Source organism: Asterias rubens, chromosome 1 (genome assembly GCF_902459465.1).
Source record: "Asterias rubens chromosome 1, eAstRub1.3, whole genome shotgun sequence".
Taxonomy (NCBI): domain Eukaryota; kingdom Metazoa; phylum Echinodermata; class Asteroidea; order Forcipulatida; family Asteriidae; genus Asterias; species Asterias rubens.
Genome location: NC_047062.1, coordinates 26,040,628 through 26,064,171, shown reverse-complemented (window position 1 = coordinate 26,064,171; position 23,544 = coordinate 26,040,628). Strand labels below are relative to the sequence as shown.

Below are 23,544 nucleotides of genomic sequence, written 5' to 3'. Positions count from 1 at the left end.
CACTTTATTACAAAAACGTTCGCTGTATATGGGGAAACCCCCAAAAATCGCAGAAGTTGGCGTAACATTAGTAACTGCGTTCGTTTAGCTTCCCTGGGTCAACCCCGGTGTGTGGCGGTTTTTTTTTCCATGACGAACGTGGGTAATTATCTGCACACGTTGGTCCTGGAAAAAAAACACGCCACACACCGGGGTGGACCCAGGGGGGGAGCTAAACGACCTATATTATGCCTGCAGTACACACCCAGCCGGTTTTGTAATTGTGTACAACAGAGCCCTCTAGAGGGCAACAAATAGTTTTAACTAATAACGTTGAGAATAGTGTCGTCTGCTAGCATTCAGTAGCACATGAAGTGTTAGGATACTATCAGAAACACTTGTTAAGTGTTTGTAATTTTCTTTCAGGTGTCGGAAAGATTAACACTTCACGCCATACTAAGACACAAAGTGACTAAAGGTAAGGAGACATGTTTATTATTTATAATAACTTGACTTCAAATAACCTTTTTCATTTTTCTTTTTATTTTTCTCAACAAAAATTATAACACGTTATATGACTATTAACAGAAAAGTGGCTTATTTTATTATTTTCAATAACAGCAAACAACAAAATAATAAGATTGAGGGTCAAATTATACCTATTACTCAAGCTTGTTTGCTGACTGCAGATATAATGATAATTTTCTCTATTAGTATTACACTTACATCAAATCACAGACAGAAAAATTCTGCTGATTTTTCATCAGTGTGGACCTTGTCAAGATACAATCATGATAGTGTACAATAAGCAGTACTCAATTGGAACTCTGTCATCTAATATCATTACATGAAACACATACCGTTTAATTAAAGTCACTTCCCGTGTAGGACCTCGCATTTGCACAACTTAAACAAATAAAAAATGATAAAATACTCTTCATAAAGCCGGTGGGTTTTAAAATAGGCCTAATTGCTATTGAATTAAAGATCTTTATTTAGCCTCCATTGTACTGTGGCTATATTAACATGCAAGGCAGGAAGGGAGAGCTGCCAACCAAAAGGTGACTGTTTCGGTTGTTATACATCACTACCTCACAATTCAATTGATTTTGATGTGAGACCTTATTGTAAAATAAACCTCTGAAAGATTAAATGTAGTACTCGTTGAATCTTTTGACTGGATAGGTTTTTCGTTCGGACAAAGGTTATTGCCAACAATTGTCTTTAATGCAATTGAGGGATACTTAGTCTAATGTCCTTAATTTTGTTGTCGTGCACATAAATAACAACTGATCGATGTACTTTTAGATACAATCTGCGGGTTAGGGTTAGGGTAATTTTATAACTATAAGATCAACCCATTTACAGGTGCCAATTATTATCATCATTATCATCTCAATCAGCGCCCCCCCCCCCCATCCAATCTTTATCTAATCATTATCATCATCCCAATCATAACCATAACCCCCCATACCCTCTCCCCCCTCCCCCAATACCCACCCATCCCCATCTTCCCCATCACCATTATTATCATAATCATCATCCTCCTGTGTTGTATTGGAGGTCTTGTTCTCGGTTGTAGAGTCTCCACGTCCTAGAAGAAAAGAATAAGAAATGGATCTGTGAGAGAAATTATGGAGAAATATTAAAAACTCACTGTTAATTAGTTTCAACTGCGGTATACAGGTTAGTAATTGTCGAAGACCATTCTTCTCACTTGGTGTATTCTCAACTATGCATAAAATAACAAACCTGTGAAAGTTTGAGCTCAATTGGTCGTCGATGTTGCGCGATAATAATGAAAGAAAAAACACCCTTGTCACACTAGTTGTGTGCTTCCAGATGCTTGATTCTGAGACTTCAAAACCTAAATCTGAGGTCTTGAAGTCAAATTCGTGGAAAATTACTTCTTTCTCAAAAACTATGATACTTCAGAGGGAGCCGTTTCTCACAATGTTTTATACTATCAACAGCTCTCCATTGCTTGTTACCAAGTATGTTTTATGCTAAAAATTATTTTGAGTAATTACCAACAGTGTCCTCTGCCTTGAATATTTTTAATCAGTATGTTTTCATGTGGATGTCTTCCTGCAAATGTGAAAACAATACAAATTTTGACGTCACATGGCTATTTTCCAGCGAATGTTTTGCAGGAGTTGAACACAGTTCAACTGTTGGGAATTATTCGCTGCGAATTTGTAACGTCAAAATTTGTATTGCGTACTCAATCACATGGATTCGACAGACAAAAACCAATCTATGACCCTACCTCTAAAGTAATTCTGAAAGAAACCTGCTACACCAGAAGCACCAGCCCCAGCTGCTGCACCAGCACCACCAACTGCAGCAGTACCTGCAGCTCCTAACCCTGCAGCTCCAACTGACTGCAGAACAGCCACTCCACTTCCTGCTGCAACAGCGCCACCATTTGCAATTGCTGCAGAAGACATCATGCCTGATGCAATGGATCCTGCTGCTATTCCACCTGATGTAAATCCTACAGCAGTGAGTACAAATGGAGCTGCAGCAACAGCACCTACTCCGACAACACACCCTGCTACAACATGTCGCACACCATAGCCTAAAATATAAAAATAATACAACCACTACAACCATGTAATAGGCATCACACAAAACAGCCACAGAGCCTGGACTCTGCGAGTGCAGGTACAATTTGTACACAACTCAGGGATGGGGGATACTCTGGGGCACTAGGTGGCAGCAGAGCAGACCTACCAGGTAAATTTTCATTGTTTACGCATATCTGAGAATGCTCACATTACAAAGAACAATAGATATACCTGGTAAGTCTGCTGCCACCTCGCATCCCAAAAACTCATGAAAACAACAAATCTTATAAATTATCTTCGTTCATGGAAAGTGTGCTGTTTAATTTTTAGCAAAGTTTGATATGAAGAAAAGGGCACATCTTTAAAACCTATTCAGCCGTTACTTTTATAACTAATTTTTGAATTGAAGATGAAATTAACAAATTTACATAATGATAAGTGTAGTACTATCATGCCTGCCAAAAAGGCCCTGGAATGTACAATGTTTCTTTTTGATCACTAAAGGGTTACATGTTGTATACGATGAAAGTTTTACTTAGAATTAAAAGATAACTAAGCAGGTTTAAAATCTCAGTACCTGGTCTAACCATAATCAGGTTTTAAAGCTTGTGAATTGTTGAACCAAAATTAGGTTTCAAGTCCAAGCCTTCTTTAGTTCTTCAGTTCAGACAAGAAATTACCAGGGATATACTCAATCAAACAGTTTGATCCTCAGTACATTTGAGAAAAAAAAACAGGTTTCATGCAGAATATGGCATAATATTCATTGGTTGTGACAATGAAATTTTATCAAATGAAATTGGATATAGGATAAAACTTAAAAGCTTACCGCTTTTTTTAGTTTTAGGTTGTTCTTCTGCTGGTAACTGGCCCGAAAACTCCTTAGCAAACTGCTTGACAAAGTTTATTGCCTTCAAATCTGCCTTCAAACTGGTGTCTCTTTGACTGAAATCATCCAGGGATAGCTGTAGGCTCGACCCGTTTTCAAAACTGACCTGAGGAGACAGATGATTAGCAGGACAACTTTTAGTTGCGATAACGTAACCCTCGCTATAGGTAGGAGGGTTACGTTATCGCAACTAGACAACTTTGAACATTTACTAATTTGATTTGGACAGAATTGAGTGTAGCCTGAAGTCGTTATTCTTTTTATTGCACAAACATCAATATACATTGTGGTGCAAAAGATAAACTCGGAACATGCACAAAGGCCCAGAAGTCAAAGACCATCATTTATTTAAAATTAAAGAAATGTTTTGAGGTTCATGTATTATACCTAGCCCCATAAATCGGTCCCGTAGCCTTGTGCATAAATCGGTCCAATCCACTCCGTAGCCTTGTGGCATGGATTGGACCGATTTATGGGGCTAGTAAAAATAATACTATAGTATTTACCTACCGTTATAGTTCTTCCAGTTTCATCCTCTTGCAATGCACTGACAGCCACGATGAAAATTAAAACATCATGTTCATTTCGGACTGGACGGTTATTTTGAAAAAGTATGAGCTTGTTTGCAGATTCAAGTTTCTCTACCCACCACATGATGATCTTAACTCAGGTACCTTATGTTTCACAGTGGTCAATAATAATATGACATTTGCCTGCTGGAGTTAAGCGTACGTGTCATCCCATGCTAAAATGCGATAACGTTTGCGTTAAATGCATGAACTTATTTATGGCTGCGCCCGCCAGCTATTGGCGCAATCTTCGAAAATGCCAATATTGTTTTGATTTTGCGCGGGCGCGCGCGATTTGTATTCGCGTTTGCATGTAATAAAATTACCGTGCGTAAATTTCAAAAAACGTCAACTAACACAGATTGCGCTCGACAGATGCGCGTTTACCGAAAATAATCTTTGTAGGGAATTCCCGGGTTCACGTCACCTGACAATGCTCCATGGTTTCAACACGACGGTGCACACGCAATATTGTTTGTTTAAATTTCTGTATCTTTCATTAGGTGTTCGGGCAACAGCCCGAACAACTCATTGATTTTGTTCGGTTTTTTTTTTTTTTTTAGGTGTTCGGGCAACAGCCCGAACAACTCATTGATTTTGTTCGTTTTTTTTTAGGTGTTCGGGCAACAGCCCGAACAACTCATTGATTTTGTTCGGTTTTTTTTTTTTAGGTGTTCGGGCAACAGCCCGAACAACTCATTGATTTTGTTCGGTTTTTCTTTTTAGGTGTTCGGGCAACAGCCCGAACAACTCATTGATTTTGTTCGGTTTTTTTTAGGTGTTCGGGCAACAGCCCGAACAACTCATTGTTTTTGTTCGTTTTTTTTTTTTTTTAGGTGTTCGGGCAACAGCCCGAACAACTCATTGATTTTGTTCGGTTTTTTTTTTTAGGTGTTCGGGCAACAGCCCGAACAACTCATTGATTTTGTTCGTTTTTTTTTTTTTTTAGGTGTTCGGGCAACAGCCCGAACAACTCATTGATTTTGTTCGGTTTTTTAGGTGTTCGGGCAACAGCCCGAACAACTCATTGATTTTGTTCGTTTTTTTTTTTTTTAGGTGTTCGGGCAACAGCCCGAACAACTCATTGATTTTGTTCGGTTTTTTTTTTTTTTTTTTTTTTAGGTGTTCGGGCAAAAGCCCGAACAACTCATTGATTTTGTTCGTTTTTTTTTTTTTTTTTTTAGGTGTTCGGGCAACAGCCCGAACAACTCATTGATTTTGTTCGGTTTTTTTTTTTTTTTTTTAGGTGTTCGGGCATCAGCCCGAACAACTCATTGATTTTGTTCGGTTTTTTTTTTTTTTGTTAGGTGTTCGGGCAACAGCCCGAACAACTCATTGATTTTGTTCGGTTTTTTAGGTGTTCGGGCAACAGCCCGAACAACTCATTGATTTTGTTCGGTGTTTTTTTTTTTTTTTTTTTTTAGGTGTTCGGGCAACAGCCCGAACAACTCATTGATTTTGTTCGGTTTTTTTTTTTTTTTTTTTGGTTTTTCTTATTCTTCTCGCTGTCGATTGTCCGCAAGAAAAAGCATAGATGCGAAGCTTGCATTAAGTTGAAACTTTGCACACGGGTAGACAATAACCAGTAGATGATACAAAAGTTCTTACGTCACGATGACGTCATCAGTTGATGAGATACACTAATTCAAAGTTTATTATTTCAAAAAATCATAACTTTTGATCTGCATGAAGGATTTTTACAATCAATACATCATCGGAAAGGGCATTAAAAACTCCGTAAACACCTCACAGACATGACCCCATTTTGATCTTGTCTTCCGGTTCAAAATCGAGGTTGAAAATTTCAAAATTCATGTACACTGTATAAAGACTGCAAAATTCCCCCATTGATTGCGCGTAAAGATTTTACAATTACATGTACATGTACTTTGTCACCACGTGTAAGCATGCGGTGCATTGCGGTCACCACGTGTAAGTATGCGGTATTATTTCAAAAAATCATAACTTTTGATCTGCATGACGGATTTTGACAATCAATACATCATCGGAAAGGGCATTAAAAACTCCGTAAACACCTCACAGACATGACCCCATTTTGATCTTGTCTTCTGGTTCAAAATCGATGTTGAAAAATCTAAAATTCACGTATAAAGCACTACAAAATTCCCCCATTGATTGCGCGTAAAGATTTTACAATTACATGTACATGTACTTTGTCACCACGTGTAAGCATGCGGTGCATTGCGGTCACCACGTGTAAGTATGCGGTGCATTGATGAGCATAGTCACGCTCTGCACCACGTGTTGATCGTTTTAGTCTACGTACCATACTGCGTTGATAACACCTGTCACTAAAGTTAAGCAAAATCGAGCCCAGTCAGTATTTGGATGGGAGACCACTTGGCGACCAAAATTTGTACGATTTATTTTTGTATTTAATTTTTTTTCTCCTATAAATAGCTTCGCTTTAGTCTGTTTTCAAGGCGTTTTCAACAAAGATTTTCCTCCTAGTTAGTCTCTTCTCCAGTCGTAATTATGCATAAGCTCCCATATCCTCAACCACACAAGCTATTTTGACAATCTATACATCATATGAAAGGGCTTTACGTACGTAGTCTGTTTTCAAGGTGTTTTCAACAAACATTTCCTTTTCGGTTAGTTAGTCTCTTCTCCAGTCGTCATTATGCATAAGTTCCTATGTCCTCAACCACAAATGCTATTTTGACAATCTATACATCATATGAAAGGGCTTTACGTACGTAGTCTGTTTTCAAGGCGTTTTCAACAAAGATTTTCCTCCTAGTTAGGCTCTTCTCCAGTCGTCATTATGCATAAGCTCCCATATCCTCAACCACACAAGCTATTTTGACAATCTATACATCATATGAAAGGGCTTTACGTACGTAGTCTGTTTTCAAGGTGTTTTCAACAAACATTTCCCTTTCGGTTAGTTAGTCTCTTCTCCAGTCGTCATTATGCATAAGTTCCTATATCCTCAACCACACAAGCTATTTTGACAATCTATACATCATATGAAAGGGCTTTACGTACGTAGTCTGTTTTCAGATGTTTTCAACAAACATTTCCTATTCGGTTAGTTAGTCTCTTCTTCAGTCGTGATTATGCATAAGTTCCTATGTCCTCAACCACAAAAGCTATTTTGACAATCTATACATCATATGAAAGAGCTTTACGTACGTAGTCTGTTTTCAAGGCGTTTTCAACAAACATTTCCCTTCTGGTTAGTTAGGCTCTTCTCCAGTCGCCATTATTCATCAGTTCACGTTTCCTCAACCACAAAAGCTATTTTGACAATCTATACATCATATGAAAGGGCCTCACGTATTCCACAAAAATGGGTGTGTTGGTGACCTTTTCTTGACTTTTTGCCTTTTTTAAACTGGAAGAGCCTGTAAAATGCTTTGAAAAGGCAGTATTTAAAGGCTTTTAGGTTGAAATGTACACTTTTGATGCTTTTTCTATAAATTATTACACATCGAGAAAACTGTTTGGTTTTGATTTCTTTGTAATTTGACAATATTAACAATACTTGTTTCATTTATTCAAACACTGACCCAACAATAGCCGAACACCTAGTGTTTGTTCGTACAAACACTATATCTAGTTTTTTTTTGGTTTTTCTTATTCTTCTCGCTGTCGATTGTCCGCAAGAAAAAGCATAGATGCGAAGCTTGCATTAAGTTGAAACTTTGCACACAGGTAGACAATAACCAGTAGATGATGCAAAAGTTGTTACGTCACGATGACGTCATCAGTTGACGAGATACACTAACTCAAAGTTTATTATTTCAAAAAATCATAACTTTTGATCTACATGAGGGATTTTTACAATCAATACATCATCTGAAAGGGCATTAAAAACTCCGTAAACGCTTCACAGACATGACCCCATTTTGATTTTGTCTTCCGGCTCAAAAGAGAAGTTGAAAATTTCAAAATTCATGTATAAAGACTACAAAATTCCCCCATTGATTGCGCGTAAAGATTTTACAATTACATGTACATGTACTTTGTCACCACGTGTAAGCATGCGGTGCATTGCGGTCACCACGTGTAAGTATGCGGTATTATTTCAAAAAATCATAACTTTTGATCTGCATGACGGATTTTGACAATCAATACATCATCGGAAAGGGCATTAAAAACTCCGTAAACACCTCACAGACATGACCCCATTTTGATCTTGTCTTTTGGTTCAAAATCGATGTTGAAAAATCTAAAATTCACGTATAAAGCACTACAAAATTCCCCCATTGATTGCGCGTAAAGATTTTACAATTACATGTACATGTACTTTGTCACCACGTGTAAGCATGCGGTGCATTGCAGTCACCACGTGTAAGTATGCGGTGCATTGAGGAGCATGGTCACGCTCTGCACCACGTGTTGATCGTTTTAGTCTGCGTACCATACTGCGTTGATAACACCTGTCACTAAAGTTAAGCAAAATCGAGCCCAGTCAGTATTTGGATGGGAGACCACTTGGCGACCAAAATTTGTACGATTTATTTTTGTATTAATTTTTAATTTTTTTTTCTCCTATAAATAGCTTCGCTTTAGTCTGTTTTCAAGGCGTTTTCAACAAAGATTTTCCTCCTAGTTAGTCTCTTCTCCAGTCGTCGTTATGCATAAGCTCTCATATCCTCAACCACACAAGCTATTTTGACAATCTATACATCATATGAAAGGGCTTTACGTACGTAGTCTGTTTTCAAGGTGTTTTCTACAAACATTTCCTTTTTTTGGTTAGTTAGTCTCTTCTCCAGTCGTCATTATGCGTAAGTTCCTATATCCTCAACCACACAAGCTATTTTGACAATCTATACATCATATGAAAGGGCTTTACGTACGTAGTCTGTTTTCAGATGTTTTCAACAAACATTTCCTATTCGGTTAGTTAGTCTCTTCTCCAGTCGTCATTATGCATAAGTTCCTATGTCCTCAACCACAAAAGCTATTTTGACAATCTATACATCATATGAAAGGGCCTCACGTATTCCACAAAAATGGGTGTGTTGGTGACCTTTTCTTGACTTTTTGACCTTTTTAAACTGGAAGAGCCTGTAAAATGCTTTGAAAAGGCAGTATTTAAAGGCTTTTAGGTTGAAATGTACACTTTTGATGCTTTTTCTAAAAATTATTACACATCGAGAAAACTGTTTGGTTTTGATTTCTTTGTAATTTGACAATATTAACAATACTTGTTTCATTTATTCAAACACTGACCCAACAATAGCCGAACACCTAGTGTTTGTTTGTACAAACACTATATCTAGTTTTTTTTTTTTTTTGGTTTTTCTTATTCTTCTCGCTGTCGATTGTCCGCAAGAAAAAGCATAGATGCGAAGCTTGCATTAAGTTGAAACTTTGCACACAGGTAGACAATAACCAGTAGATGATGCAAAAGTTCTTACGTCACGATGACGTCATCAGTTGACGAGATACACTCATTCAAAGTTTATTATTTCAAAAAATCATAACTTTTGATCTGCATGAAGGATTTTTACAATCAATACATCATCGGAAAGGGCATTAAAAACTCCGTAAACACCTCACAGACATGACCCCATTTTGATCTTGTCTTCCGGTTCAAAATCGAGGTTGAAAATTTCAAAATTCATGTACACTGTATAAAGACTACAAAATTCCCCCATTGATTGCGCGTAAAGATTTTACAATTACATGTACATGTACTTTGTCACCACGTGTAAGCACGCGGTGCATTGCGGTCACCACGTGTAAGTATGCGGTATTATTTCAAAAAATCATAACTTTTGATCTGCATGACGGATTTTGACAATCAATACATCATCGGAAAGGGCATTAAAAACTCCGTAAACACCTCACAGACATGACCCCATTTTGATCTTGTCTTCTGGTTCAAAATCGATGTTGAAAAATCTAAAATTCACGTATAAAGCACTACAAAATTCCCCCATTGATTGCGCGTAAAGATTTTACACTTACATGTACATGTACTTTGTCACCACGTGTAAGCATGCGGTGCATTGCGGTCACCACGTGTAAGTATGCGGTGCATTGAGGAGCATGGTCACGCTCTGCACCACGTGTTGATCGTTTTAGTCTGCGTACCATACTGCGTTGATAACACCTGTCACTAAAGTTAAGCAAAATCGAGCCCAGTCAGTATTTGGATGGGAGACCACTTGGCGACCAAAATTTGTACGATTTATTTTTGTATTAATTTTTAATTTTTTTTCTCCTATAAATAGCTTCGCTTTAGTCTGTTTTCAAGGCGTTTTCAACAAAGATTTTCCTCCTAGTTAGTCTCTTCTCCAGTCGTCGTTATGCATAAGCTCTCATATCCTCAACCACACAAGCTATTTTGACAATCTATACATCATATGAAAGGGCTTTACGTACGTAGTCTGTTTTCAAGGTGTTTTCTACAAACATTTCCTTTTTTTGGTTAGTTAGTCTCTTCTCCAGTCGTCATTATGCGTAAGTTCCTATATCCTCAACCACACAAGCTATTTTGACAATCTATACATCATATGAAAGGGCTTTACGTACGTAGTCTGTTTTCAGATGTTTTCAACAAACATTTCCTATTCGGTTAGTTAGTCTCTTCTCCAGTCGTCATTATGCATAAGTTCCTATGTCCTCAACCACAAAAGCTATTTTGACAATCTATACATCATATGAAAGGGCCTCACGTATTCCACAAAAATGGGTGTGTTGGTGACCTTTTCTTGACTTTTTGACCTTTTTAAACTGGAAGAGCCTGTAAAATGCTTTGAAAAGGCAGTATTTAAAGGCTTTTAGGTTGAAATGTACACTTTTGATGCTTTTTCTATAAATTATTACACATCGAGAAAACTGTTTGGTTTTGATTTCTTTGTAATTTGACAATATTAACAATACTTGTTTCATTTATTCAAACATTGACCCAACAATAGCCGAACACCTAGTGTTTGTTTGTACAAACACTATATCTAGTTTTTTTTTGGTTTTTCTCATTCTTCTCGCTGTCGATTGTCCGCAAGAAAAAAAATAGATGCGAAGCTTGCATTACGTTGAAACTTTGCACACAGGTAGACAATAACCAGTAGATGATGCAAAAGTTCTTACGTCACGATGACGTCATCAGTTGACGAGATACACTCATTCAAAGTTTATTATTTCAAAAAATCATAACTTTTGATCTGCATGAAGGATTTTTACAATCAATACATCATCGGAAAGGGCATTAAAAACTCCGTAAACACCTCACAGACATGACCCCATTTTGATCTTGTCTTCCGGTTCAAAATCGAGGTTGAAAATTTCAAAATTCATGTACACTGTATAAAGACTACAAAATTCCCCCATTGATTGCGCGTAAAGATTTTACAATTACATGTACATGTACTTTGTCACCACGTGTAAGCACGCGGTGCATTGCGGTCACCACGTGTAAGTATGCGGTATTATTTCAAAAAATCATAACTTTTGATCTGCATGACGGATTTTGACAATCAATACATCATCGGAAAAGGCATTAAAAACTCCGTAAACACCTCACAGACATGACCCCATTTTGATCTTGTCTTCTGGTTCAAAATCGATGTTGAAAAATCTAAAATTCACGTATAAAGCACTACAAAATTCCCCCATTGATTGCGCGTAAAGATTTTACAATTACATGTACATGTACTTTGTCACCACGTGTAAGCATGCGGTGCATTGCGGTCACCACGTGTAAGTATGCGGTGCATTGAGGAGCATGGTCACGCTCTGCACCACGTGTTGATCGTTTTAGTCTGCGTACCATACTGCGTTGATAACACCTGTCACTAAAGTTAAGCAAAATCGAGCCCAGTCAGTATTTGGATGGGAGACCACTTGGCGACCAAAATTTGTACGATTTATTTTTGTATTAATTTTTAATTTTTTTTTCTCCTATAAATAGCTTCGCTTTAGTCTGTTTTCAAGGCGTTTTCAACAAAGATTTTCCTCCTAGTTAGTCTCTTCTCCAGTCGTCGTTATGCATAAGCTCTCATATCCTCAACCACACAAGCTATTTTGACAATCTATACATCATATGAAAGGGCTTTACGTACGTAGTCTGTTTTCAAGGTGTTTTCTACAAACATTTCCTTTTTTTGGTTAGTTAGTCTCTTCTCCAGTCGTCATTATGCGTAAGTTCCTATATCCTCAACCACACAAGCTATTTTGACAATCTATACATCATATGAAAGGGCTTTACGTACGTAGTCTGTTTTCAGATGTTTTCAACAAACATTTCCTATTCGGTTAGTTAGTCTCTTCTCCAGTCGTCATTATGCATAAGTTCCTATGTCCTCAACCACAAAAGCTATTTTGACAATCTATACATCATATGAAAGGGCCTCACGTATTCCACAAAAATGGGTGTGTTGGTGACCTTTTCTTGACTTTTTGACCTTTTTAAACTGGAAGAGCCTGTAAAATGCTTTGAAAAGGCAGTATTTAAAGGCTTTTAGGTTGAAATGTACACTTTTGATGCTTTTTCTATAAATTATTACACATCGAGAAAACTGTTTGGTTTTGATTTCTTTGTAATTTGACAATATTAACAATACTTGTTTCATTTATTCAAACATTGACCCAACAATAGCCGAACACCTAGTGTTTGTTTGTACAAACACTATATCTAGTTTTTTTTTGGTTTTTCTCATTCTTCTCGCTGTCGATTGTCCGCAAGAAAAAACATAGATGCGAAGCTTGCATTAAGTTGAAACTTTGCACACAGGTAGACAATAACCAGTAGATGATGCAAAAGTTGTTACGTCACGATGACGTCATCAGTTGACGAGATACACTAACTCAAAGTTTATTATTTCAAAAAATCATAACTTTTGATCTACATGAGGGATTTTTACAATCAATACATCATCTGAAAGGGCATTAAAAACTCCGTAAACGCCTCACAGACATGACCCCATTTTGATTTTGTCTTCTGGCTCAAAAGAGAAGTTGAAAATTTCAAAATTCATGTATAAAGACTACAAAATTCCCCCATTGATTGCGCGTAAAGATTTTACAATTACATGTACATGTACTTTGTCACCACGTGTAAGCATGCGGTGCATTGCGGTCACCACGTGTAAGTATGCGGTATTATTTTAAAAAATCATAACTTTTGATCTGCATGACGGATTTTGACAATCAATACATCATCGGAAAGGGCATTAAAAACTCCGTAAACACCTCACAGACATGACCCCATTTTGATCTTGTCTTCTGGTTCAAAATCGATGTTGAAAAATCTAAAATTCACGTATAAAGCACTACAAAATTCCCCCATTGATTGCGCGTAAAGATTTTACAATTACATGTACATGTACTTTGTCACCACGTGTAAGCATGCGGTGCATTGCGGTCACCACGTGTAAGTATGCGGTGCATTGATGAGCATGGTCACGCTCTGCACCACGTGTTGATCGTTTTAGGCTGCGTACCATACTGCGTTGATAACACCTGTCACTAAAGTTAAGCAAAATCGAGCCCAGTCAGTATTTGGATGGGAGACCACTTGGCGACCAAAATTTGTACGATTTATTTTTGTATTTAATTTTTTTTTCTCCTATAAATAGCTTCGCTTTAGTCTGTTTTCAAGGCGTTTTCAACAAAGATTTTCCTCCTAGTTATTTTCTTCTCCAGTCGTCATTATGCATAAGCTCCCATATCCTCAACCACACAAGCTATTTTGACAATCTATACATCATATGAAAGGGCTTTACGTACGTAGTCTGTTTTCAAGGTGTTTTCAACAAACATTTCCTTTTCGGTTAGTTAGTCTCTTCTCCAGTCGTCATTATGCATAAGTTCCTATGTCCTCAACCACACAAGCTATTTTGACAATCTATACATCATATGAAAGGGCTTTACGTACGTAGTCTGTTTTCAGATGTTTTCAACAATCATTTCCTGTTCGGTTAGTTAGTCTCTTCTCCAGTCGTCATTATGCATAAGTTCCTATGTCCTCAACCACAAAAGCTATTTTGACAATCTATACATCATATGAAAGGGCTTTACGTACGTAGTCTGTTTTCAAGGCGTTTTCAACAAAGATTTTCCTCCTAGTTAGGTTCTTCTCCAGTCGTCATTATGCATAAGCTCCCATATCCTCAACCACACAAGCTATTTTGACAATCTATACATCATATGAAAGGGCTTTACGTACGTAGTCTGTTTTCAAGGTGTTTTCAACAAACATTTCCCTTTCGGTTAGTTAGTCTCTTCTCCAGTCGTCATTATGCATAAGTTCCTATGTCCTCAACCACACAAGCTATTTTGACAATCTATACATCATATGAAAGGGCTTTACGTACGTAGTCTGTTTTCAGATGTTTTCAACAAACATTTCCTATTCGGTTAGTTAGTCTCTTCTCCAGTCGTCATTATGCATAAGTTCCTATGTCCTCAACCACAAAAGCTATTTTGACAATCTATACATCATATGAAAGGGCTTTACGTACGTAGTCTGTTTTCAGATGTTTTCAACAAACATTTCCTATTCGGTTAGTTAGTCTCTTCTCCAGTCGTCATTATGCATAAGTTCCTATGTCCTCAACCACAAAAGCTATTTTGACAATCTATACATCATATGAAAGGGCTTTACGTACGTAGTCTGTTTTCAAGGCGTTTTCAACAAACATTTCCCTTCCAGTTAGTCTCTTCTCCAGTCGTCATCATGCATAAGTTCCTATGCCCTCAACCACAAAAGCTATTTTGACAATCTACATCATATGAAAGGGCTTTACGTACGTAGTCTGTTTTCAAGGCGTTTTCAACAAACATTTCCCTTCCGGTTAGTTAGTCTCTTCTCCAGTCGCCATTATTCATCAGTTCACGTTTCCTCAACCACAAAAGCTATTTTGACAATCTATACATCATATGAAAGGGCCTCACGTATTCCACAAAAATGGGTGTGTTGGTGACCTTTTCTTGACTTTTTGACCTTTTTAAACTGGAAGAGCCTGTAAAATGCTTTGAAAAGGCAGTATTTAAAGGCTTTTAGGTTGAAATGTAAACTTTTTGATGCTTTTTCTATAAATTATTACACATCGAGAAAACTGTTTGGTTTTGATTTCTTTGTAATTTGACGAGCTATTAACAATACTTGTTTCATTTATTCAAACACTGACCCAACAATAGCCGAACACCTAGTGTTTGTTTGTACAAACACTATATCTAGTTTTATACTGATATCTCTTCTCCGTAATTCGTATCGCGGTATCGGCGACTAATTAAAGTAACGTCGCCGAAAAAAACCTATATTCCATGACAAATACGAACAAACGCATTATGGTGTTGATCTAAAAATACAAAATTTACAACTATAACTTCTAAATCAAACTATTTCAAACCAATCTTCTTAGCTGGCAAAAATTTCAAATACCCTAAGTAACATGCATCAAACCACTTATCCAAGTCATGTCCAATGCTCACTATGTGCCCGCTTGTATGATAAAACTATGAGGCTCAATGGTTCAAGTTTGACCGAAAATACGAGTTAGCAATTTTCTTATTTTCCCAAGTATCGCTAAATACACCCGGCCCATTTTTGCGCATTAACATTTTGAACCTTACGACAATGTTTAAGTCGAGTCCCTCGTGTGTTAAGTTAGAGTCCGAGTCCGAAGGGGAGTCCGCCGGGTTATTTTCCATCATACAGTCATATAATACAGGATGAAATTTATCGAACGGTTTCAAAAACCAAATATAATTCTTGCCTTTAATCCAACATGTTATTTAGAACCATGTTTGAATGAAAATCCCAATGTATTTACAGTCGATTATTGCAGCCTCAGCTGTATACAGGTCAAAAGTCACACTTCAGACCTTTTCACACTACAAAACCATTTCCCGGAACATAAACTCCCTGGAAAATTCCGGGAGTTTTTGACCCCAGCGCCACCCAACCGGTGTCACTATCCAACTAATGGTAACTCATGGGATTACTATTTCCGGGGTTAAATTCCTTAACCCTACCCCTGAGCAGGGTTATTTATTTCCCGGGCATAAGTTATTACCCGGGAAATTCCCGGGAGTTTTTTTTTTTTGTAGTGTGAAAAGATCGACCAAAAGTTCCCGGGATTTTTCCTGTGAAAAGAGCTTTGTAAGTTCCCACAAGAGTCATCAATTATCCTTAGATCGGAATAATATGAATTAAATTTAATGACTATGCTGCTCACAAGAAGAGCCTCAAGTTATTTCTCTTTGATTTCTGTTTTAGTTTAACGGGAATGTGAATGGTGGTGAACGAGTAACTGTCACCCTTCCTGAGATATTGAGGACCAGATTCCTTCGAATAATGACACTCACTTGGATTAGTTCTGTTCCTCATTTTACCTTTGAAGTTCTTGGATGCCGAGGTGACGTTCAAACTTTCAGAATTATGTTTTAAGCAAACGTAACTGAGTGAAATAGTTATTCAAATATGAATTTGTTTGTATTTGAGGAGCAGACAACAAAGCATAAGGGGAGAAGGGAATAATGTAAAGAAACTAATAAAAACCAAAAAAGAAGAAATCTTTTTGACATTTCAACTGGAACTTTATTGTCTCAACAAATTAAATTCGTATTACAAAATAAAAACCAGGTCTAATTGTGTACAGACATCAAATTAACTTTGCAATGGGAAAATACAAAGCAAAGAACTGTCTAAGAAATGGAGAATTGGGGGAACGACCGAGGGAGTCAAATTACATTATCGCCGAATTTTTATGTATATCAAATTGTTATAGTGCTCTCAATGGCAGTTGAATAAGTCTCCCATTGTCACATTTATGGCTTAGCAACGTTTGTCCTCTCCCTTATGGTAAACAAGGTAAACCGAGACATCAATAAGTCTATTTGATGTTTAGTGGACACATTGAGACACTTTTTGGTTTCGGTAAATGTGTTTGTCTACGCTCAAACCAAACATTGCACTCCTGAAGTGGCCGCCGTATCTCAACGAGTCTAATAATTACATCGATGAAGTATTGATGGATATAATTATCATATTATTGAAAAAGTAAAAAGCTGATAATCACAAGTGTCTTAACACTCGGATGACAGTGGGTCATTGTGAATGAATCTACAGAATGAATGTTAATAGCTGAAGTTATTTTCTAGTACATGTTGATATCAAAACATGTACGATTTATAGAAACACAAACAGAGAATCCTCACTGGGTTTTATGACAAAATCAAACAGCCTAATACGGGATGTGAACCATGTCTAAGTTTCATAAAAAGTTATGTAAATATTATAGCAAGGAGAGCTTTTCTATGCCACCCACTCCACTGGACCCCACGTTAAAAGCTTGTTCGCAACCCCTATACACATTGGGCCGACCTTGTATATATTTTCACTGGCCAGAAAAATAATTTATACCAAAACAAAGTATTCTGCTTATTCAGAACAAGCCCCACTTGATGAAATTCAAAAGTCTCTAATTCGAATACAAATTGTGCATGACTCTTCTCAGATGTAAGATTATATTAAACATTGTACAGAACATTTATGAAAAACAGACAAGTACTTAAGTGCTCTAGACGCAGTACTTCCCCTACTCATTTATGATTAATTTAGATCAGTTAAAAGTGTCAATCGTCGTTTAAAAACGGTGCAAACAAATGACAAAAGTGGGATTTTGGGTTACATATCAATGCTTTTGTTTATATAAATATTTTACGAACGTTAATTTTGTTACGTCATCACGATGAGGTAATTTTGTTCTAAAATCCTGTTATCTTTCCAAAAAGCTTTAACAAATAACATAGTTTTGATTTATTTTCTTATTCAGATAATCTGCTTACAGAAAACCCGTGCTTGTTTAGTAAAGCGGTATTGTGTACCTAAAAATGTCACCACTCAATCTCTAATATTGTAATGTCAGATCGGTCAGACCGACCGCCAGCCCGACAGACAGCATGACCGACAGACAGACAGCATGACCGACAGACATACAGACAGACAGACACACAAACACACAGACAGACATACAAGACAACAAGGGCAAAAAATACTTTCCTAGGCGTATTAATACAAACATTGTACTGTTTAATTGAAGATGGTATCATCCGGCTAGCTGGAGGTGATGACGTACTTGGAGGTCGAGTCGAGATTTACCATGACGGTGCTTGGGGTGCGGTATGTGATACAAACTGGGACATACAAGATGCGACTACTGTATGCAGGCAGCTTGGTTTCCTAGAGGCAAGTGAGGCAAAGAAAGGATCATTTTATGGAGCGACAGAACTTCCTATTGTAATGGATCGAGTTGCTTGTAAAGGGACAGAGCCATATCTTTCCAGGTGCTCTTTTCTTTGCAGGGAAAATAATCCATGCACCAGCACTGCTGGAGTAATCTGCAAACCAAGTAAGAAATATTTGTTGCTTTTGTTATTGTGTTTTATCTGTTAGTCGATGGTCATGGGACTGCTGGCTTGAAGCTTTTAAGGAAACCTTCAGTTATCTCAGACAAAAAAAAATAACGGTTACAAATTTTCGAAATGATTTTTGGGGTTGAACAAAGAATTTACTAGAGTGTGATTCGAACCAACGACCTTTGGATTAACGTGCCGGCGCTCTACCAACTGAGCTATCTAGCCCTATGTTTTATAGCTTTGTTCGGGTGCCAGTCAGAAGCCTTACAAACGTTAAAGGCAGTGGACACTATTGGTACATTTCAAAGACTAGCCTTCACAGTTGGTGTATCTCAACAAAAGCATAAAATAACAAACCTGTGAAAATTTGAGCTCAATCGGTCATCGAACTTGCGAGATAATAATGAAAGAAAAAAACACCCTTGTCACACAAAGTTGTGTGCGTTGAGATGGTTGATTTCAAGACCTCAAGTTCTAAATCTGAGGTCTCGAAATCAAGTTCGTGGAAAATTACGTCTTTCTCTAAAACTATGGCACTTCAGAGGGAGCCGTTTCTCACAATGTTTTATACCATCAACCTCTCCCAAGTTATTACTCGTCACCAAGTAAGGTTTTATGCCAATAATTATTTTGAGTTATTACCAATAGTGTCCACTGCCTTTAACTGCCGTGTAGCCAGGGACCACACCCAAATATAGTTTTACTAAACAAGAATAAAAGCTAATGTTGCATTTATAAAATCAATACCTTTATCGAAGCCTAAGAAATATCAATAATAGCAATATTTGATAACGCGACGGATGAGTTGACGCTTATATTTCTCAAAGAGAAACTTGGTTGGAGAAAAACATTGTTTCCAATAAAACACTACAACGTTAAATCGTCGGATGGTTTTCTGAGCCTTATTCCTACATCTTTCTGTCTTATAAGGAAGATACACAATATTCCTCTTATCTTTTCAAAACAAAATTAAAGGAACACGTTGCCTTGGATCGGACGAGTTGGTCTATAAAAAGCGTTTGAAACCGTTTCTTATGATATGCAATTATGGTTAGAAATATGTTTTACAAGTAGAATATAATGATCTACACAAGTATCACTCAAAAATTGCACGATTTTCCTTTTACGTCGCGAACTAACACGGTCGGCCATTTTTGGGAGTCAAAAATGTGACTCCCATAAATGGCCGACCGTGTTGTTCGACGAGGTAAAAAGAAAACCACGCAATTTCGCGGCCTATTTTGTGTGTAGATCATTGCATTCTACTATTACAACATCTTTCTACCTATATGCATTTTATAACAAACGGTTACAGAACGCTTTTCAAAGACCAATTCGACCGACCCAAGGCAACGTCTTCCTTTATGCCTCACGAATATAATACTAAATCCCGTCTCGATATTATTGCAACTTGGGCTTCTCAAATATTTGGTTGGAGAAAATAAAAATAGTTGCCCATAAAACACATATTTTATAAACGTTTAAATCGTTAGATGGTTTTGTGAGCCTCATTCCTTCAACTTTCTTCCTTAACAACACAATATTCCTATTATCTCCTCTTCTTTTCAAAACAAAATTAAGCCTCACGAATATAAATTCTAAATCACTAAATAATTGTCACGATGCAATCAATTTCAAAACAAGGGGTCAAATTGACACTCACTTGAAACTCTTTAGATTTGGCAACAATATAGCGAGTTCAACTCTCATCTTTATAAACAATCAGATGATGTGAGGCTTGTGGATGGACCGGCCAGGGGAAGTGGAAGAGTGGAGATCAATGTGGATGGTACATGGGGCGCCATCTGCGACAATGAGTGGGACTTGACTGATGCTGGGGTCGCCTGCAGACAGCTGGGTTATTCTGGTGCCACGCATGCTGAGGTGGGTGCTTTCTTCGGTCAAGGCAGTAATCCTAACCTTATGGATGGGGTTATCTGTGACGGCTCCGAGGCCAAAATCACCGACTGTCCATCGCATTGCTGGGATAAACCCAAGTGCACAAACACAGAAACTGCTGGAGTAATCTGTGCTAAAGGTACGTATCGTCTTATGAAAAGGAAACTCATAAAATTTGCAAACCGCCGATACCAGGCTTACATTTTTAAAGTATTCAAAGGGAGCTCCACAAACGTGTACTCAATTTCAACGTGATTGAAGAACGCGACCTTTTTATTAACCCTAGCAAAGATTATCGGTCTCCGCTGCCCAAAGTAAGCTTGTGTGAATTTGCGTAATGGTTCTGAGATATAAATATCCCTTTATCGTTTCACGTTCATGTACTAAGAAAATCAGATGTATTAAGAAATGATGAAACCATTTTATGACGGCCGGGGACTTTACACTTTAAAGTTGACATTTCCTTTGCAAACTCTTGGTGGCGCACTTTATCATACTTGAGCAATTCTCAACTATCGTAATTTGTCCTCGGGGATTTAAATTTCATAAGATCTCTAATTTAGTAGGTTATCATTACTGCACATTTCCTATTTTCATTACCCTAAATTCTAACCCAGTCCGAATTGTATTATTTACTATAATCCACACAATATAGCTTCAAATCATCCGTAAAGACAACTAGTCTAGTCAATTGATTCAGATTGCAAATTGAAATCAAATTTGACGTTCCACTCTTACTGTGAGTGATTGAACTACATTCTAGAAAATCTCCGGGCCAGTATTAATTGATCCTAGAGGCCTGACTAAATTCTGTAGTCAGGCTGAACTGGCAATTGGTATTTTGTATTGGACCCAAATTTGTATTTCGGTTGTTTGGACACATACTTCGGTTCTTAACATCTAGTTTTAACTAGATATTAAAAACACCACAAGGGAAACTGAAAGTTTGTTTAAAAGGTGAAGAATTTGAAATGTATCATGTTTAAGGGAATATTCTTTTTTATCCCAGGTTGGCGAGACATTTACCACTCTGAGGATGGCTTGCAGTAGATGCTCAGGTAATTATAATGTAGGAGTAACAAATCAATAATATCCGAAGGTCCGCTCTTAACTATCTGTTAAAATAGTAATTATAATGTAGGAATATAAGCCCTGAATATATTTCCTGCCAATGCTTCGTGCGAAGCGAATTTCCTTGCAACAAAAATTTAAATGAGCGCGTACCGATTATTGCGTTGCCAAAACTCGCTTCGCATTCGCATTCGAAAAGGTCCGTGCAATAAAAATTATTGGTGAAAAGAGCCAGGAAAGAAACATTGTCGAAAACAACCAGAACATATCGGAACTTTCAAATCCGTTTCGATGATAAAAATAGCCTATTCTAAATAAATATGTGAACTTCTTAACTGAGCGCAACTATAATGACTTGGTGTGTGTTCAAAATGGTTTCTCGTCTGTCAATTAGTTTACTGTTGCTGTTTCTAATTCTATGAATTTTTCTTGGCTACATGAAATTATTTCTAAACCATCTTTGTTGTACTCTTGTCTTAAAAAGGCGGGGAGTACGTGGGGGCAGTAAAACACATGCCCCCAAATGGCATTTGTTTTAACACACACATCGTGCACGGAATACCTCACTATTGCTTGTTTGAAAAGGACATGAAGCTTTATATCAAAAGCTAGAATATATTTTTGTCTACCACTTGTAAATTCTTGTTATAAAAAGCAAAACTGGTTTAACATCAACCTCTTGTACCACGCAGCCTGCAGTAGCATGCTATTATGATTACAATCTCGTATCTATTCTCTTTCTATATAGATACCGTGAATGGAGCATAGAGCGCCAAACCCTAACTGTGGGCTGAAGACTTACTAAAGGACCTGTGCATGGACGGCTCAATTATTAATAATAGGAATACAATGTAATAATAATGTTACTCGATTTCAATCATTAATCAAAACGTGAACCGTGAATATATACTCAGTAAAATCAGATAAAAGATTCAAAATGTAAAGTAAAACGGTTTACATTCAAAAAGTGACTGTGAGGACTTCAACAACAAATACATTTTCATACAAAATAAACAAGTTTTATGTATTTATATTTTAAGTATTTAAATTAGGTTTAATCATGATAATTAATGTATGCAGATTTTAAGAACAGGACAAAAATTTGTTTACAAAGCAAAATGCAGCGTTTATCATAAGGCAACTTAAGATTATACCTAGAAAAAGAAGTAAATATAAAATAGTCAACTTGTGGATACATACAATCATGTGTAAAAAAATTTCTGGGGAGTGCTGGCTCTGAAAATAGTTAGTTGTCTTGACATTTCGTACAGTATACCGTTCTCGTATTCAGGGAGCAGTCTTGGTGCAAGACGTCCCTGTTCTGTGTATCCACGACCAATAAATGTCAGCGATCCGCCCACCACGAATTGCTTACAGAGGGCACTATTACTCTATTATAAAAATGATGAATGGGTCATAACTGTTTTACTAGATCTAGATGAGTATGATGGTATTAAATGACATTACTAGTGAAATAGAAAAGGCAGTCAACATTAAAACACTAAAATTAAGGCCGTGATGAAGTCGTGTGCTCAACGCCACGGCGAGGTGACATGCCCTATGAGGAACGTTTAAAGTCACTTAACTGGATGAGCTACAGGAGGCAGCAGCACGTCATTGTTTTTACCATTAAATCTTTGTTTGAACTTGTTGACTGCGATGCCATAAAGTGTAACACAAACATCAACACCCGTTATTTAGACTTGACCACATTTCACCATCACTATGCCAGAACCCAAGCTCTCAAGTACACGCCAATTCATTCAAGCCTTGGTCCTGGATTAACCTTATGTCTTCATATTTAAAAGAGTCACGAACAAAATTAGAAGACTAACAGCTTTTTACTTTAAAGTGCTGTTTATTTATTGACTGTTGAATTGTAATCCTATGCTCAATTTAAAATGGGAAGTCCCTGGGCCCGCTCGAGTTATTCCCCCACCAAGTCAAAACACCCCTAGACCAGTTTGTTTTTCCAAACTTCCCTCTCAGCAAATAAGACCAAATCATTGTTAGGGCCTATCAACAACTAGTCTTGGTGCAAGACGTTTCTCTCTTCCCTTTCACGCACACCGCGACCAAACCGACTCACCTGACTTAGTCCACTCATAAGTCAGGTGAGTCGGTGCGGGCGCTGTCGGTGAATTGGCCGCGGTGTGCGTGAAAGGGAGACGAGAAACGTCTTGCACCAAGACTAATCAACAACCCCCCCCCCCCCCAGATC

At 37.5% G+C, this 23,544-nt stretch overlaps 2 protein-coding genes across 3 annotated transcripts; one reads left to right on the top strand and one right to left on the bottom strand.

Annotated features, from left to right (window-relative positions):
* Positions 1 to 423: 423 nt before the first annotated feature.
* Positions 424 to 22,240, top strand: LOC117287811 (scavenger receptor cysteine-rich domain-containing group B protein-like). Of its 2 annotated transcripts, XM_033768347.1 has the most exons (6): positions 424 to 457; positions 16,213 to 16,351; positions 18,038 to 18,346; positions 20,080 to 20,391; positions 21,262 to 21,310; positions 22,072 to 22,240. In XM_033768347.1, the coding sequence occupies exons 2-5, from the start codon at positions 16,291 to 16,293 to the stop codon at positions 21,300 to 21,302; spliced, it is 723 nt and encodes a 240-aa protein (XP_033624238.1). In that variant the 5' UTR covers positions 424 to 457; positions 16,213 to 16,290; the 3' UTR covers positions 21,303 to 21,310; positions 22,072 to 22,240. The 2 variants fall into 2 exon arrangements, with proteins under 2 accessions (XP_033624238.1, XP_033624228.1); XM_033768337.1 differs by lacking the exon at positions 424 to 457 and having other exon boundaries at positions 16,108 to 16,351.
* LOC117290661 (uncharacterized PE-PGRS family protein PE_PGRS54-like) lies at positions 1,410 to 4,242 on the bottom strand. Its single transcript, XM_033772217.1, has 4 exons — positions 3,949 to 4,242; positions 3,379 to 3,544; positions 2,249 to 2,560; positions 1,410 to 1,573 (listed from the first exon to the last, which is right to left on the bottom strand). The coding sequence occupies exons 1-4, from the start codon at positions 4,090 to 4,092 to the stop codon at positions 1,410 to 1,412; spliced, it is 786 nt and encodes a 261-aa protein (XP_033628108.1). The 5' UTR covers positions 4,093 to 4,242.
* Positions 22,241 to 23,544: the final 1,304 nt, after the last annotated feature.

Excerpts from the sequence above, each read along its gene's own strand:
- LOC117290661 (XM_033772217.1), bottom strand. The coding sequence starts at position 4,092 with ATGTGGTGGGTAGAGAAACTTGAATCTGCAAACAAGCTCATACTTTTT. Across the intron at positions 2,561-3,378 it reads ACCTAAAACTAAAAAAAGCG|GCTATGGTGTGCGACATGTT; the intron begins GTAAGCTTTTAA and ends TTTATATTTTAG. Across the intron at positions 1,574-2,248 it reads CTTTCAGAATTACTTTAGAG|GACGTGGAGACTCTACAACC; the intron begins GTAGGGTCATAG and ends CTTTTCTTCTAG.
- LOC117287811 (XM_033768347.1), top strand. The coding sequence starts at position 16,291 with ATGACACTCACTTGGATTAGTTCTGTTCCTCATTTTACCTTTGAAGTT. Across the intron at positions 16,352-18,037 it reads TGAAGTTCTTGGATGCCGAG|ATGGTATCATCCGGCTAGCT; the intron begins GTGACGTTCAAA and ends GTTTAATTGAAG. Across the intron at positions 18,347-20,079 it reads TGGAGTAATCTGCAAACCAA|ATGATGTGAGGCTTGTGGAT; the intron begins GTAAGAAATATT and ends ATAAACAATCAG.